The 16,988-nt window shown below is 34.9% G+C and overlaps 1 protein-coding gene across 4 annotated transcripts in view; it reads right to left on the reverse strand.

Moving 5' to 3' along the window:
• The window catches only part of PSPC1 (paraspeckle component 1), a 113,576-nt gene that overhangs the window by 62,292 nt on the left and 34,296 nt on the right, over window positions 1-16,988 (reverse strand). For all 4 annotated transcript variants that reach the window (XR_008392917.1, XR_008392918.1, XM_053672897.1 and 1 more), the window contains exon 6: window positions 8,607-8,712. Coding sequence is in view for 2 of the 4 variants with exons in the window: in XM_053672897.1 (XP_053528872.1) it covers window positions 8,607-8,712 (106 nt within the window). In the remaining 2 variants the exon portion in view is untranslated. The remainder of the gene's footprint in view (window positions 1-8,606; window positions 8,713-16,988) is intronic.

A 16,988-nucleotide genomic window follows, 5' to 3' on the forward strand; every position in this document is an offset into this window, starting at 1 on the left:
AAATCAAATTTTTTTGCTATTAATTCTAATTATTTAGTAATTAAACAAAATTCTCATTATTCATATACTGGACATTTCAAAAACTTGTTTACTTCAGATGAACACTTCTAGTCACCAATGCTGGCTCTCTTCAAATTCCTCAAGAAAGATAAGTATCAGCTAAAAGATCATACCATTCTGAACCAAGTTAAGATTAAAAAAACTTACCATTTCAAATGAAAAGACATGAGGTATACCTACAACACTGGAATAATAAACCAATCATATCATTTATTAAAAAAATCAGTTGCACAACAGTGCTGAGAATGTTCAACGATAACCCTGTTGTAAGAGAGAATCTCTAAATTCTCCGAACTCTTTAACTCTATCTCTCTCATACTCTACAGAGGTATTCTGTACCCAAAATACTCTGAAATCCTCAGACAGGACCCTGGGCTTAATTCGCCTCTGTATCTTCTACAGTAAACGGAAACCTCCAAGTTTTCCTGTAAGTGTTAATGCTCTGAAAGAATATTCAAGTGGGATCCACATACTGAAAAATTAAACCCTGGCTGTGGCTAGAGGATTGAGCACTGCCCTGTGAACCAAAGTATTGCTAGTTCGATTCACAGTCAGGGTACATGCCCAGGTTGCAGACCAGGTCCCCAGTAGAGGGCACATGAGAGGCAACCACACATTGATGTTTCTCTCCCTCCCTTTCCCTCTATATAAATAAATAAATAAATAAATAAATAAATAAATAAATAAATAAATAAATAAATAAATAAAGTCAGGGGGGAGGGGGGAGGGGGAGGGGAGGGGAGGGGGGGGAGGGGAGGGGAGGGGAGGGGAGGGGAGGGGAGGGGAGGGGAGGGGAGGGGAGGGGAGGGGAGGGGAGGGGAGGGAGGAGGGGAGGGGAGGGGAGGGGAGGGGAGGGGAGGGGAGGGGAGGGGAGGGGAGGGGAGGGGAGGGGAGGGGAGGGGAGGGGAGAAAAATTAGGTGTGAAAACCAAGCACAAAAAATTGTTGGTTATTTAACTCTTTAAAATTCACTCTTCATTATGTGATTCCCTCATGAAGTCTACAAAAATAATTGTGTCCACACCACGTTCTTTCGAAAACTACTGATGTTAACATGAGATATTGGTATTCAATCAATGCTGAGGTACAGTGGCCCTATAAAGAACACTGAAAACCACATGACTGAAGTCCACTGGTATTTGAAAAATCAGACATCAACCAACCATTTAATTCTCCCAGTTCATATCTATGCGACTACAACACAACATAGATTTCCAACCTGAAAAAATTCAGAGCTTAATTAATGGACAGCAAAGTCAGAACCATATTAAAAATGACACAGGATCACAGCTGGGGTGAGTAGTCACAGAAGGTAATATACGCACTGAATAAATGATACAGGCTTACTCCAGGAGGGAAAAAGATAAGAAAATTTTTCTTGATTATGAGCCTCTCTGAAACCCTAGTGGAAGGTAACACAATGAGACAGAATCATTTAATATGACACATAAATAAGTACAACAGAATGCCCTCTGATAATGTGTATTCAGGGAGTAAGGGACTTAGTTACCATTTCCATCTGGACTCATTCAGAAGACTTTTAAATAGAAGTAAAAAAACAGGGGGGAAGAAAACCTATAATCATAAAATACAATTACCAAGATCATTTATCCTAGTTTGCCGGAGACATGGTATGCCTGCTGTAAAAAAATAATTTTATATAATACCCATATTCACTTCTTCCAGTTTGAATGAAACTTTGTTTTTCCTACATATGATTGGATATTAATTATTAAAACTATTAAATAATCCTTTTGAGACGTGATCAAAGACTTCAACAGCTAGTTTAAATTGACATGTATCTTCAACCCAATTTGTAAAAATCCTATAGGTCACTTCCAAGACTTTATGTAAACACTGTAAACATCTATCTTGCTTTGTTTTCATGACTATAAAAGTTTGTCAAGTTCCAATTCTGTAGCATGCCAAATATTCAATTATTTTAATGAATTTTTAAAACATATTAACAATATAAAAATGGTCACAACTACAGCATTATATTTCAGACCACAGCAATATTAATTGTTATTAGCCATTTTGATTTTCACCATCATGTCCAAACCATTGGAACTGGGCTGCCATTATACCAGTAATACACAATAACTTGCGTAGAGTAGGTCACATCTAAATCTAACAAACCCTACATCAAAAATTCTTCAGTGATTTCCAGAGAATGATGAACACGCTATTAAAATCCTTATGAAACATAGCTCTGTTCGAATGTTTCAGGTGTTTAGACTTCAAAAGTCTAAATACAATCATATCTCTTGTTAAAGCTAAGTAATTCATAGAAAAAGAGGAATGACAAACATGTGGAAACCACAAAATGGCAACTTCTCAAAAATTCATACACCATTTCAGAAAATATATTTTGCACCTACTCATTAATAATAATCAGGATAACAGCTATCTCTGCCAGCATCTACTGAGATCTTATTATTGGTGAAAGTGTCTGTTTTGAGTTTTGTACATGGCACATCAGTGCAAGTTAGGTTAGCATTAAATCAAGGGTAAATGATAAGAAACATGATACCCACTCAAGAGGAAAAAAAAGAGACTGATATAAAGAAGTGGCTGACTAAACAGCAGGCTAAATTTGGCAATACTGATCAAGAACAACACTATGTTTCTACTGACTAAAACAAAAGATTTAAAAAGTCCAATAATCAGCTGTGGGCAGAGATGCTTTATCAGTCTTCCCGTAAGTTTGCTCTTATCCATAACCATGACTATCAGTGAAACTTCTGGCACTAATTTGGATTCTTCAGGAACCTTGGGTCTAGGATATGAGGTGCTCTGCTCAATAAGCCTTCTAAAAACACTGGAAAAGAACATATAAATTAATAAATTTGCATTTTAATGCACAAACTCTTTTTATGAGTTTGGTTAACATGAGCCATTTTATATAGATTCCCCCCAACTTCCAGATTAACCCTAGATCAGGGGTCTGCAAACTTTTCTGATTTAGGGCCAGACAGTAAATATTTAATGTTTTGAAAGTCATAGAGTCTTGATATCATTTCATACAGTTGTGTCACACTAGTCAACTATGTCATTTTGAGGTAAAGCAGCTGTAAATAAAATATCAACATGGCTATACTCCAATAGAACTGTTCTGAAAACAGTGTTCAGATTTGACCTGGCCTATCCTAGTCTGTAGACCCCTAGTCTAGGTGAAATATTTAAAAAACTAAAAATTAACACATCATTTGAGACAATACTCTACCCCCATATATAGGCTGAAAGCCCAATTAAGTTTTCACACCAAACTCACACAGATAACTTTGAGACAATACTCTACCCCCATATATAGGCTGAAAGCCCAATTAAGTTTTCACACCAAACTCACACAGATAACTATTCATACAGAATGTGGTGCTATTTACTGTTAACTGTATGAATCCCACCTGCCCCCCCCCCCAGTAGAATGACTGAACCCATAAAAATTCACCTACTCCTATTCTCATTTCTATACATGGCTGGTGGTGTTCTATCTTGCTGATGAAAATAAGTAAGCTGAAGAACTTCTGAAAATGCAAGTCCCATGGCTCTAACCCAGATCCACTGTATCAAATTATTTGCTGAATTTGATCTTGGGCATTTTCTTAAGTTCCATGTGATGCAAGGGTAGTCAGCTACTGGATTTAGCCAAAAAAGCAACCAATAAAACAATGTATCATAATCTACTGAAACCACAACACAAATCAATTTGTATGTTGGAGACCTAAGAACCCATATTTTTAAAAAGCTCCCCAACTATTTATGCATTGTTTGAAAAACACTACCACAGAAGAGACAATAGACCCTTACTTAGCTTCTTGGTCACATCTCCTTAATGCTTCTGGCCTCACTACTTAATAATCCCTGGAGCTTTAATGGGACAGCCACTGACAGAAACAAACATAACTGGGTGAGATTACTGCCTTAGTATATAACACACATATCTTTTTGGGTTTATTATGTATATGTGTTGAAATAAACAGGGCTATTCCCACCTATTCAAATAGGAATAAAAACTCTGCAATATCAATTGGTATGTATTTGAAAAAAATATGAAGGTCTACTCTTCTTTTCACTGAAAACCAAACTAACATTTATCACACCAGAAAAAGACACTTGTAACAAATAGCACACAATCTAAACACAGCCCCAACTTTACTGAACAAAGTATTTTATAATTAATATAGCTAGAATAACATTTAGGTATTTTTATGACATTACCATTTTCCCAAGAAAAGTTTACTCTAGAAATAGCATTGTGTTAAAAAATCTAATTAAAGTCTCCCCCTTCCCTAGCTTGGTAGTTCAGTTGGTTGGAGCATCATCCAGATGCACTCAAGGTTGTGGGTTCAATCAATCCCCAGTCAGGGCACATACAAGAATGAACAAATGAATGCACGGTTAAGTGTAACAATAAACTGATGTTTCTCTCTCTCCCCCTCCCAAAAAATCAATTAAAAACAAAAATCTCCCCTTTACTCCAACCCATACTGCATCTACAAATAAAAGCTGGGACACTGTAGTACTTCAATGTTTAGACCACTTCGATCAACAGTAAGTGGAGCAAACTAACATGAATACACAATCATGAGACAATCTCGTAAATTCTGTTATCAGAATAAACACCCAATAAATTTCATAAATTTTAAAAAAACAGAATAACCTCTTGTGATGTGCCCAAAAGCTATAAAACTATGGTTAAGTAGAAAATTTCAACCTAGTAAAATAAATACTACCAGGAAAATGGTTCAAATACACTTTAGACTCTAGTAAATACAAACCTCAATGTAATGAAGGCACAGCATAAAAATAGGCTATTTTTGACTACCACTGCTATGTTAGTCAAAAATACATTATGCTACAGGAGTGAAAAACAACATGTAATTAACTTACATGTTATTTAAATAGCTAATAATAATTTAAATTATTAATTTATAATTACTAGAGCTATTGTCAAAAAGCTTGATAGTCTTTAAGGAGAAATAAGGTATAAAGTAAAAACGACAACTTCTAAGTGAGGAAGAGATGACATATACTTGAAACTTTTAAAAAATATATTCACATGCATGTCATAATATTATGATAAAGTTCCAGGCTAACAAAGAAAGCATGACCACACATGTGTGCTTTCCCTTGTCTTTTGTCACATTTTTTAAGAAGTACTATTCAAATACACAAAATATGAAAATCAGTATTTATTTTATACTTCAAAGCCCATACTATTAGTTGTACTGGAACATTTCTAACAGAAATATTAGAAACAAATGAGAGGTGGTGTATTAAAACAAACCAAGTAAATCTACTTTACTTTCATTATGTGGAGAGCTGAGCACTTACCATTTGATTCCTCCCTTTAAACTGAACAGTAGAAAAAAGAAAGCATATAAAAGGGCCTAATTTCAAAGCTTTTAAGATAAAAATAGACATTAAAAATCTTTAGTAATCCTTTCCAAAGCCAGTTTTCAAAGTAAATATAAAATAACTAAAACTGCCTCAATGTTGTCTCCATTAATATAAAAATATTCAAGTCCTATAAAGAACTTTTCTTAATGTTTGTTTACTAATTCATTAGTGTAAATTAACAAGTATCATGAAGCTAGAAACCACGTAAAATTGACAGGAAAATGATGAAAAACTTACAACCACTCATAATTTCTAATCTCAAAAAGATCTAAAAACAGAACAAGAACTATTCCCCTCCCAAGATTTAATTTCATTTTACACACTATTTTAAATATGGCTCTCCTTCCAAAAATTAAGAACGCAGTAACTCTGTAGCCTTACATGAGTATTAATTTACTTTTAAAAAGTCACCAACACTCCAGCCCAGGCTTCAGCAAACTTTTTCTGTAAAGGGCCAAATGATAAGTATTTTAGGTTTTATGGGTCACAAATATCTCTAATATTTCCTTTTTCCCATCATCCATTAATCCTTTAAAAATATAATACCATTCTTATCTCTGTAGCAGGGTGGATCAATAATCTATTTTTTAAATGCCAATAAATCCAACATGAGTATTTAAATATCAAATTTATTTAATTGCAAAATTCACTCAGTATTTGTAAATGTTTGCCCACCATTAAAATGCATTTTAAACAAACATACAAGTATTTTTAAATTAAAATAATATACAGTATGTCGACTTTAAATTGCAGCAACATTTCTAAATCAGTTTTTAATAGAAAAGTAAAAAAATTAAAACTATCCGTTCATTAATTATACTCATATTAAATGCCATTGAGCATATTATTACACTGGTATATGTTCTGAAAAACTGAAATGACTTCAAAGGACAGTCTGCAAACAAATTTGTGGTAAGTCAACTTAACCAAGTTGAACAATAAGATACATTTTAATCATGTCCTTCTAGACCCCTGAAACACTTATGTATGTGACATTATTGCAAACAGTTACACATATGCTCCAAGAATGTAAAGTTTATGACAGAAAAGTGTTAAGTTAATTCTACCCATTTTACTCTAAGCAAAGCATTTTAGTAAAAGACATGTTCACATACATAAAGACTCAGACAGACTGCCTAATCCTTAATAGAACAAAATTAAGTTTCTGTAAGAAATAGAACACATGTAGTTTATATATACATTGACTATATAAAAATACTAGCAACTAGTTTTCAAAATATGAGCCTGAAAATTTTCTTTCTTTCTTTTATAACATCAGAAAATTTCCTCACACTCATAAATCTAACAGATTTATATTCAAATATAACAGCCAAAAAACCTAAAACCATGGTTTCAAATGTCACTGAGAAAGTCCTACGCACTCAAGGAGAAAAAGAAAATTCAGAATGTTAGAAATTACTGAAAAGACTTTAACAATGCTTTAAAAACCTACTCAACTAATTTGGTGATGAATTTAAAAATCAACTAAATCAAATCTTTCATATGACTTATAAATAAAAACTTCTGTAATTGAATTAAATGCTATAATTTTCATTCAATGGATATTTACTTGATAGGAAGATAATTTCTTGTTGCTATGCACATACGAACTTATTTTACTGTGAAGAACAGTGTGGGAAATGGAGAAATCAAAGAACTTACATGTATGACCATGGACATAAACTAATGTGGGGGAATGCTAGTGGGAGGAGGGGTTGCAGGGCAGAGGGGAATAAAGGGGAGAGAAAAAAGGGACAACTATAATAGCATAATCAATAAAATATATTTTAAAAAAGAACTTATTTTCCCGGGTATGCATTCTTTCAAATAAGAAAGTTTATGTTCTAGGGAAAGAGGAACAGAAACAAAAGGACACCAATGACCTGAATACTTTTAGCTTCACAAACTTACAAAATAATTATGGTTTTTAAACATCTACAGAAAAAATTACTAGTAAATATTTTTTAGAATGAGTTAAAAACTGGCATTCACCTAAGGTAAACAATGACTTATGTTGGCTACCATTAAGAACTTGCAAATTTTAACATTTGAAGAATTCTTGTTTGCCCTACCATTTTGCCTCCCCAAAACAAAAACTCAAGTGAGATCGAGTCTTTGGAACTAATTTTAGTTTACAAGAAATTCAGGAATGGAGATACTTAACAACTGCAAGAATACAATCAACAAATTTCAAAATGTAAGACACTGTGTGCAATGAGACTTAATGTTTATTTTTTAAAAAAGGAAAAAATTTAAAAGAAGAGGAAAGCCTATGAACTAAAAAGACAGGATCAAACAATTTGAAGAAAAGAACTGTTTAAAAAAAAAGCCCCAGTGTACTGGCTCAGTGGATTGAGTACCACCTGTGAGCAGAAAGGTCACTGGTTCGACTCCTAGTCAGGACATGTGGCCAGACTGCCCACCAGGTCCCCAGTTGTGAGCATGGGAGAGGCAAACGATCAACGTTTCTCTCCCTCTTTATCTCCCTCCCTGACCCTCTCTCTAAAAATAAATTAATTCTTTTTAAAATATAAAAATAAAAAAAGCCATTTAAGACATAAGAAAATTTGGGCTTTTATTGAAATTAAAGAATTGATAATTTTAAGATATAAAGATATTTCTAATAAAAATCCTTATCATTTAGGAACATATATTAAAACATTGATGAATAAAGTCATATGAAGGGATTTCATACAAAATAGTTCAGAAAAGTAGGTACACTAGAAGATTAAACAGATCACCCATGTGTTGATAACCATTATGGTTGGGTGATTAACACATAACACTAATCTACTTTTATAATGTCTAAAATCTTCCAAAATAAAGAATTTTTAATCTCAGTAAATGGTAAAAATCAGTCAAATGGAGATGAATTTATAAGATTTCTATTTTAGTACCATATATTTCTCAAAAAGAAAATAAAATTGAAAAAAATTTAACATCCATTACATAAAACATGAGAATTACTTTCAGAAACTAAGTCTAATTTACTACCTGAAAGAGGTTTAAAAAAATTAGTTTAACATAAAAAAATTCAGAAAGATTAAAAAATACACTAATATATAAAGTAATATCTAAAGAATTCTAAACATACAATGTCGACCTAACAAAAAATATTTTTCGTTAAACTGGTATTTTACTTACATTTTCCATATAATTTGGCTTAAAGCCTTCTTGCTGTCGCCTCAGTTCCTCCTGTTCTCTGTGTCGTATCATTTCTTCCTCACGACGACGATGCTCTTCTTCATGTCTAAAAGGTATTTAAATAAAATTTTAGCATGATAGCTTAGCAGAAAGCCATAATCAGGCATTTTATTTTTTTAGGTTAAGCAAAGTAATTTATGTAAGTTACATTATGTTAAATCTGTCAATAATGACTGGCTTAGTATTTACCTTCCTATTTTGCTCTAAAACTTTAATAAATCTAATAAACAAAAGAAATAAAGTAGCTTAACTAGGATAAATCAGGGTACTGATAAATCAGGGTACATATAACCAGGGTACTTACATGCTTAAGAGTAATAAAATTCAGAGTCCAAAAGCTCAAACGTGTACTCTGTTGCTACTTAAAGAGAAAAGCCTGGGATCCGTCACTGGTATAGCAGAATACAAAGACACTCAGAATCTATCCCTATGTAAGCCAGTGCAAAAAACTGTAATGCCTACACAAAAACTCTATTATGTGTAGAAGGAGGTCTTAACGAAGCCTCTTACTCCCATCTCAACCCAATGAAGCAAGGGTCAGCCTATACCCTATTTGTGTAGTTTTTACAGAACTATAAAATTTTACATTTTATACACTAAATGTAAAATTTAGTTTTTACAGAACAAGTGTTTACTTACTGCTGTGACCACTTGTGGTCTAGAGCAGTATTGATTAAGTTGAGATAAACCATATGACCTGCAAAGCCTAAAATAGTATTTACTATCTAGCCTTTCCCCAAAAATGTTTGTCCACCTCTGTCCTAAAGGTATACTCATGCATTAAGGAAAAAAATAAAACTATATTTGAAGGATTACTATTAAATTAGTAGTTATTATGATTAAGAAGGAAAATCTACAAAATAATATTGAAGTAACTGACATAATAGTGGTATTAAAATCAAATTCACATATACATGCCCTCCACACTAAAGCAAAAGAGTAATATAAATAGTAAAGACTACATAATGCTGATACCCCTTAGTAAGTCTCATTTTCCAGGTTACTCTTATATGCACTTTTCTACACTAAGCATTAATATTTGAAATTCAAGAAACTTTGTTCTTCTTTGTTGTACAATACTCCCCCACAATACAAGTCGCTGAACTAAAAGACATGGTGATCTTCCACAGACAGCAGAACTAAAAGGCTTGTTAGGACTTCATGTCAGACCACATGCAAGTAACAAGACAATGTTCCTAAGAAATTTCAAGCAAAATCTGAACTATTTTGAGAAGTCTAAGTTCTCAACATAAAACTCTACTCAAGTAAATTGGTTAACCCACTTCTTCAACATTAACACACATAAACTTTACTGTTAAGAAAATACTTTCAGACAAATACCATATGATTTCACAACAAAATAAACAGAAACATTCATAAAATAGAGAACAACAGATGGAGCAAAGGGGATTTGGGGGGCTAGATGAAAAAGATGAAGAGATTAAAAAATACAAATTGGTACTTACACAAGAGTCACAGGGATAAAAAGTACATCATAAGGAATATAGTCAATAATACTGTAATAACTATGTGTGGTGCCAGGTGGGTAAAATATCAGGGACCACTGTGTGATGTATATGACTGTCTAACCACTGTATTACAACTGAAACTAATATAAAATAGTGTTGAATTTAAACTACCACTAAAAAATAAAAATTTTAAATAAGAAAATAGTTTCAGCCCTGGTCAGGTATCTCAGCTAGTTAAAGCATTGGCCCCACAGGCCAAGGTTGAGGGTTCGATCCCTGGTGGAAGCACACGCAAGAATCAACCAATGAATGCACAAATAAGTGGAACAACAAATTGATATTTCTGTATTTTTCTCCTTTCCTTACCTCTCACACTCTAAAATTAATAAACAAAATGTTTTAAAATAGTTTTATATTCATACACTGCTGACAAAACACAGAACAGGTAAAAATTCCCTTATTGAAAACACCTTAAGGCCACATGTGTTTTCAAATGGAGTGCTTATTTAAAAACAAGCCAATATACTATTATTATATCTCCAGTGAGATACCAGACAAAACCCAATAATCAACCACATTAATTATTTCTGCAGTAAAATGAATACTCACATTGGGTGAACATAGTTGAGGAAGAAAAGGGGCCACACACTAAACCAGTCAAGCTCAGGGGAGCCCTGCTGCTTGTCAGCCTTACAAACTCAGAGAGCTAAATTAACCACAAAGGATGATATGAAAAAAATGTATTAAGTAAAAACAGTTCACGGCAGGTAGTCATGTCCTAGGCCAGTATTTTCCCTAACAAAGGTCAACTTTTACTGTAACTGAGCTGGTCTGTTGTCTTTTTGCATCTACAACAATATACCTGTGTAATGTCAAATTTCCTCCCTCTCACACCCTTCAAAACACAGGTAAGACACCAGTGGGAGAAAACAAATCCCGTTATTATTAACTGTTAACTATCCTATACTCACCTGAGCAACACTGTGTGTCTATCGTTTTATCTTTTATTCAATCACAGGTTTTTCCACTTTGTCGTCTCCTGCCTCCTTATCTATCTCCAAAGGATTTTATGAAACCCCATTATATCTTCTCCTTTGATTTTGATGTACACAGCAAGCTGTTAAATTGCTATTCTCTGGAGATTTTCTAGGTTGGTTGAGATTTTTTGTTTTCCAACAATTGTCATCAGCTTGGCTTAAATAAAGTTGTAAAATTCTTACAGTTGGGACTTTTCTTACACTGGCATAGTAAAGGTTTGACATGACCACAACATAAGGGCAGGGCAGTCTTTTTATCAAATAGACTCATATCTGATCATACCATATAATGGCACATGAGAAGGCTTTTGGTTTTTAAAGCTTTTTGGTCTTCAGAATTGCAACAATGACTTTGCTGAAGGCCAACTTATAATACACAAGATAATTTTAAATGTGCAAGTCCACTTACAGTAAACTAGACAGAAATATCTGCACACCTATGCAAAGGTGTCTATGCACAGATATACACTGTGGAAAAGGTTGAAGTCACAACTGAGTATACATGGTATACAATTATGGTCTCCTGATGCAAAGGAACAGAATAAAACTGTTACAAAGGGGTAATTTGCATATACAGACATAAAAGAATGTGGTACAGCGGTCAGAAAAAAAAAGGCAAGTACAAGAATGGTACTCCGCCCTGGCTGGTGTAGCTCAGTGGATTGAGCGCGGGCCTGCGAACCACACGATCGCGGTTCGATTCCCAGTCAGGGCACATGCCTGGGTTGCAGGCCGGTTCCCTGCAGGCCAGTTCCCAGCAGGGGACGCACAAAAGGCAACCATACATTGATGTTTCTCTCCCTCTCTCCTTCCCCCACTTCCCCTCTAAAGATAAATAAATAATAAAATATTTAAAAAAAAAAAAAAAAAAAAAAAGGATGGTACTCCTATAGCTGCTTTTAAAAATCATTTGTATGACCCTGGCTGGTGTAATTCAGTAGATTCAATGCAGGCTGTGAACCAAACAGTTGCTGGTTCGATTCCCAGGCAGGGCACATGACTGGGTTGTGAGCTGGGTGCTCAGCAGGGGACACATAAGAGGCAGCCACATACTGATGATTCTCTCCCTCTTTTCCTCCTTCCCTTCCCCTTTCTCTAAAAATAAATAAATAAAAATATTTCAAACAAAATAATTTGTATGTCTCTGTCCCAAGGTGGTTCTGTTGTGTGGAACCATCATTCCGAAAACCAAAGGGTTGCACGTTTGATTCCCTGTCAGAGCACATGCCTAGGTTGAGGATGTGGTCCCTGGTTGGGGCATGTGCCAGAGGCAACTCACCCAAGTATCTCTCCAACATTGTTGTTTCTCTCTCTCTCTTTCTCCCTCCCTTCCCCTCTCTTTAAAATCAAAAAGCATATCCTCTGCTGAGGATAAAAATTAAAAATAAATATGATTTGTATGAACACAGAAGAGACTATGAAAATTTTATGCCACAGTGGAAATATCTAGGGAACAGGAACATTGCCCTTTTTATTTTTACACACAAATGTAGCATGTGAATTATGTAACATGTAACATTTTGAAACAAAAACCACATAAAGTATTTTTTTAGTCCTCATCCAAGGATATGTTTACTGACTTTTAGACAGAGGAAAGGAGAGAGATGAAGGGAAGAGGGAAGCAGAAAGAGAGAGAAACAATGATTGATTTCCTCTTTTATGTACCCCAACCAAGATCAAACCCATAATCTAGGTTATGTGCCCTGATCAGGAATCTAACTGCAATCTTTTGGTGCAGCGCTGATGCTCCAACCAACTGACCAACCTGACCAGGCCAGATAAAGTATTTTGAACAAAATTTAAAATGTACTTCTCCCACTGCTAAAGCAACTTTTTCTGATAACATTAAGAACAGATTTATAAATCAGAAGAAAAATAAAGTAAAAAGGCAAATTCACTTTAAACATTTTCTGTTTTTCCTTTCTTTCTTTTCTCCGTAAATTCCAGTTTCTTTTTTACTTTGAACTAAGCTGTATTATATAACACTGACAAGTCAATAATCTAAATTCAAGGACTGAACACAGGAACATTCCCTTATTGTACATGTTTGCTTTGCATTTTGTCTTTTCTCCCTTTTTTCTTTTTTTTAGATTTTATTTATCTTTAGAGAGAGGGGAAGGGGGAGAGGGGGGGGGAGAGAGAGAAAGAGAGAGAGAGAGAGAGACCGAGACCGAAAGAAAAGTATCAATATGTGGTTGCCTCTTGTGTTCCCTGCACCAGGGAACCTGGTCTGAAACTCAGACATGTGCCCTGAATGAGAATTGAACTAGCAACCCTCTGCTTCACAGTCGGTTGCTCAATCCACTGAGCCACACCAGCCAGGGCTGCTTTGCATTTCTTCTAATCCACTAATGCTTTAATGGTCATCTATGGCCATAAATGGAAATAATAAGACATTGTGATAAACATCAACATCCTTCCTGTTATACATAATTGAAACTGATAAAAACCTAAATCTCAAGATTTAACTTGAAGACAACTAATTGTTTACAGGTCTTACACATTTTTGTAGGACTCTGAAAAATGAGAGGCTCTAGGCACTAAGCTGCAATGTGACTAGTGAGAAAAGTCCTGTTGCTCTTTGTTCCTGTTCAACACTAAGCCCTAGATACCTTTCACAGGATATTTATGTCAGATGACATAAATGAGAAAGAATGGTGGATGATTAGGTGGACAGGTAGGAGAGCAGTCAGAGAAGGAATGAAGGAATACATGAACAAACAACAGATGAACAACTAAGTGAACTAACACATCTACCTCCTTTGTACTACCCTTCCTTCTTCACTGCAACAGCCTCTGAAGAACAAAGTGACCCATGAAAACAAAATTAATTTGTAGCACCGAAAGGAAAAGTACAAATATATACTGCAAATAAATCATATAATTTCTCTCAAAATATACTTTCTTAAACTAGTTTTTTCAATCTCCAACTAATTTAAAACAAAAAGGCACAGTCCCAACTATCTGGCTTATTAACAATTCACAATTCTTATGTGGTAGCAGGCCAGTCAGATAAATCTCTAGCATTTTACTACTAGAGTTTTATTGACTTACAAGTATTATTATGAAATTATATTCCCAGACACAGCAATTTTTCCCTTCCCTTGACACATGCTACAAAAACTACTGACTTTAAATCAAAATTCTCACAGTAATTTAAAAAGTAACTGCCACCACTGGGCACCAGGTAAGCTAGTTAACAAATGTGTCACTGCCCACATCTGCTAGAATATAATGAAGCATAAAGATTTCCCATCAGCCCTGTCCAGTGTGGCTCAGTGGATTGGGTGCTGGCCTGCGAACTAAAGGGTCTCTGGTTCAATTCCCAATCAGGGCTTATGCATGGATTGCTGGCCAGGTCAGGTCCCCAGTTGGGGGCAGAAGAGAGACAACCACATGTTGATGTTTATCTCCTTCTCTTCCTTCCCTTCTATCTAAAATAAATAAAATTAAAAAAAAGATTTTCCATCAAATTATTACTCAAAGTTTTTACTGTTAGTATATAGTTATCTGAATTTCAAACTGAATCTGACATAACCCTGCACATTAAATAAAGTTAATGAAAATCCATTCAATAAAAAAAACTACCATACACATAGAATGCTTACCAAGTCAAGCAACCAACATTTCACCTTTATGAGAATACATCGTAGCCTATTAAAATTTCAAATAAGTATTCCACACTAGTTCTGTGCACTTTACTTGCTTTTTAATCATCTGATTATTCCAATTTGTATCTGTTTCCCCCCTATAGACTGTAGGTTCAGTAGTGGCAGCACCTGTGTTTTGTTCCCCACTGTATCCCAAATAACTGAGGTACTTTATTCTTTTTTCCCCTTACTGCTAATTTTAAACCTACAGAAAAGTTGTAAAAATGGTATAGAGTTTCTACATATCCCTCATGCAGCATTCTGTAATACTAACATCTTACATAACCATGGTACAATCATGAAAACCAGGAATTAACACTAATATAATGCTACAGTTAAACTACAGATCTTATTCCAATTTCACCCATTCCCCAACTAATGTCCTTCTTATGTACCAGGACTCTATCCAGAATCCCACACTGCATTTAATTACTATCTCCTCCAGTTTGTAATAGTTCAGTTTCTCTTAATCTTTTATAAACTTGGCACTTTTAAAGAGAACTATTTTGTATAATGTCCTTCAATTTGAGTTTAAGATTCCTCATAACAAGCATGAGGCTATAAACGTTTGATAAGAAAACCACAAAAACAACACTAGCCTTCTAAGTGCATCATATTAAGGGGACCCTGGTGTCAATGTCTTATTACAGGTGACATAAACCTTAATACCTGGAAATGGCAGTGTCTGCTGGGTTTCTCCACTTTAAGTTTACTATTTTTCCCTATTTACCTAACACAAATTTGAGACTGTGTACATAAATCCTGTTTCTCAAGTTTGGCATAACAACTTTAGCACCCATCAGTAGACCATATGTGTAACGAACATCACTGTAGTCTTTGTTCACAGGTGATTCTCTCTCTCTCCCTAGCGTTCCTTCCTCCTTTATTTATTTATCTTATTTATTTTTAAGACTTTATTTCTTTCCAGAGAGGGAGAGAGAGAAACATTGATGTGCAAGAGAAACATCAATCAGTTGCTTCTTGCATGCCAGGTGGGACCCGGCCTAAAACCCAGACATGTGCCTAGACAGGGAATCAAACTGGCAATCTTTCAGTTCACAGGCCAGAGCTTAACCCACAGAACCACACCAGCCAGGGCCAGCATTTACTTTTAATTGGAATTCTACATTAAGTATGAGCCGCCATTCTCTTCCATTTATTTTATTCATTCATTCATTTACTTACTATTATCATATGGACTCACGGATATTTACTCTACAATTTAAATATCTAACACTATTTATTGGCCCTGGCTGGGCAGCCCAGTTGGTTAGACTGTCATCCCAATACAGCAAGACTACAAGTCCAATCTCCATTCAGGGCACATACAACAAGCAACCACTGAATGTATAAGTAAGTGAAACATGCCCTGGCTGGTGTAGCTCAGTGGATTGAGCATGGGCCTGCAAACCAAAGAGTTGCTCGTTCAATTCTCAGTCAGGGCATGTGCATGGGTTGCAGGCCAGGTCCCCAGTGAGGGGCATGTAAGAGGCAATCACACATCGATGTTTCTCTCCCTTTCTCCTTCCCTGACCCTCTCTAAAAATAAATAAATAAAATCTTTAAAAAATAAGTAAATCCATAAATGAATAAATGTAATAGTAAATACATGTCCCTCCCTCTAAAATCAAGAAATTAATTTAAAAAATTTAAATCTAACAGTATCATTTTTTGCTTCGTTATTGAAATGGTTCCAACTTTGGCAATTATGGGCTCCTTTAATTTGACTCCTGTATCCTTTCAACATGCCCCGCCCCTTTTGAAGTATGTTCTTACTGTTTGGCAAAAATATTTCAAGCTAATCTTAAATTGTTCAGTTCTAGAAATCAACCACTTCTCCAAAATAATTCTTTGCTGGGGGTCTGTCTTATACATTAGATGATGCTTAGCAGTATCCCTGGCCTCTACCCACTAGAAGCCAATAGCAAGACACAGTTGACATACTCAAGATATCCAAATCAATAAAGTTATTGATGAAAATGAAAAATGTGCCTTTTACGTTACAGAAAAAACTAAACAGACAATTTGGCCAATCCAGTACTATGTCTAATGCCAAGTGCATACTGGAAATATCGGGATAAGGAACACTTTGTAAAGTGTATGATTGTCTAACTAACCACTCTGTTGTAGACCTGAAACTAATACAAAATAATACTGAATATAAAC

This window comes from Artibeus jamaicensis, unplaced genomic scaffold (genome assembly GCF_021234435.1).
Source record: "Artibeus jamaicensis isolate MK-2021 breed Jamaican fruit bat unplaced genomic scaffold, CSHL_Jam_final contig_793, whole genome shotgun sequence".
Lineage (NCBI taxonomy): Eukaryota > Metazoa > Chordata > Mammalia > Chiroptera > Phyllostomidae > Artibeus > Artibeus jamaicensis.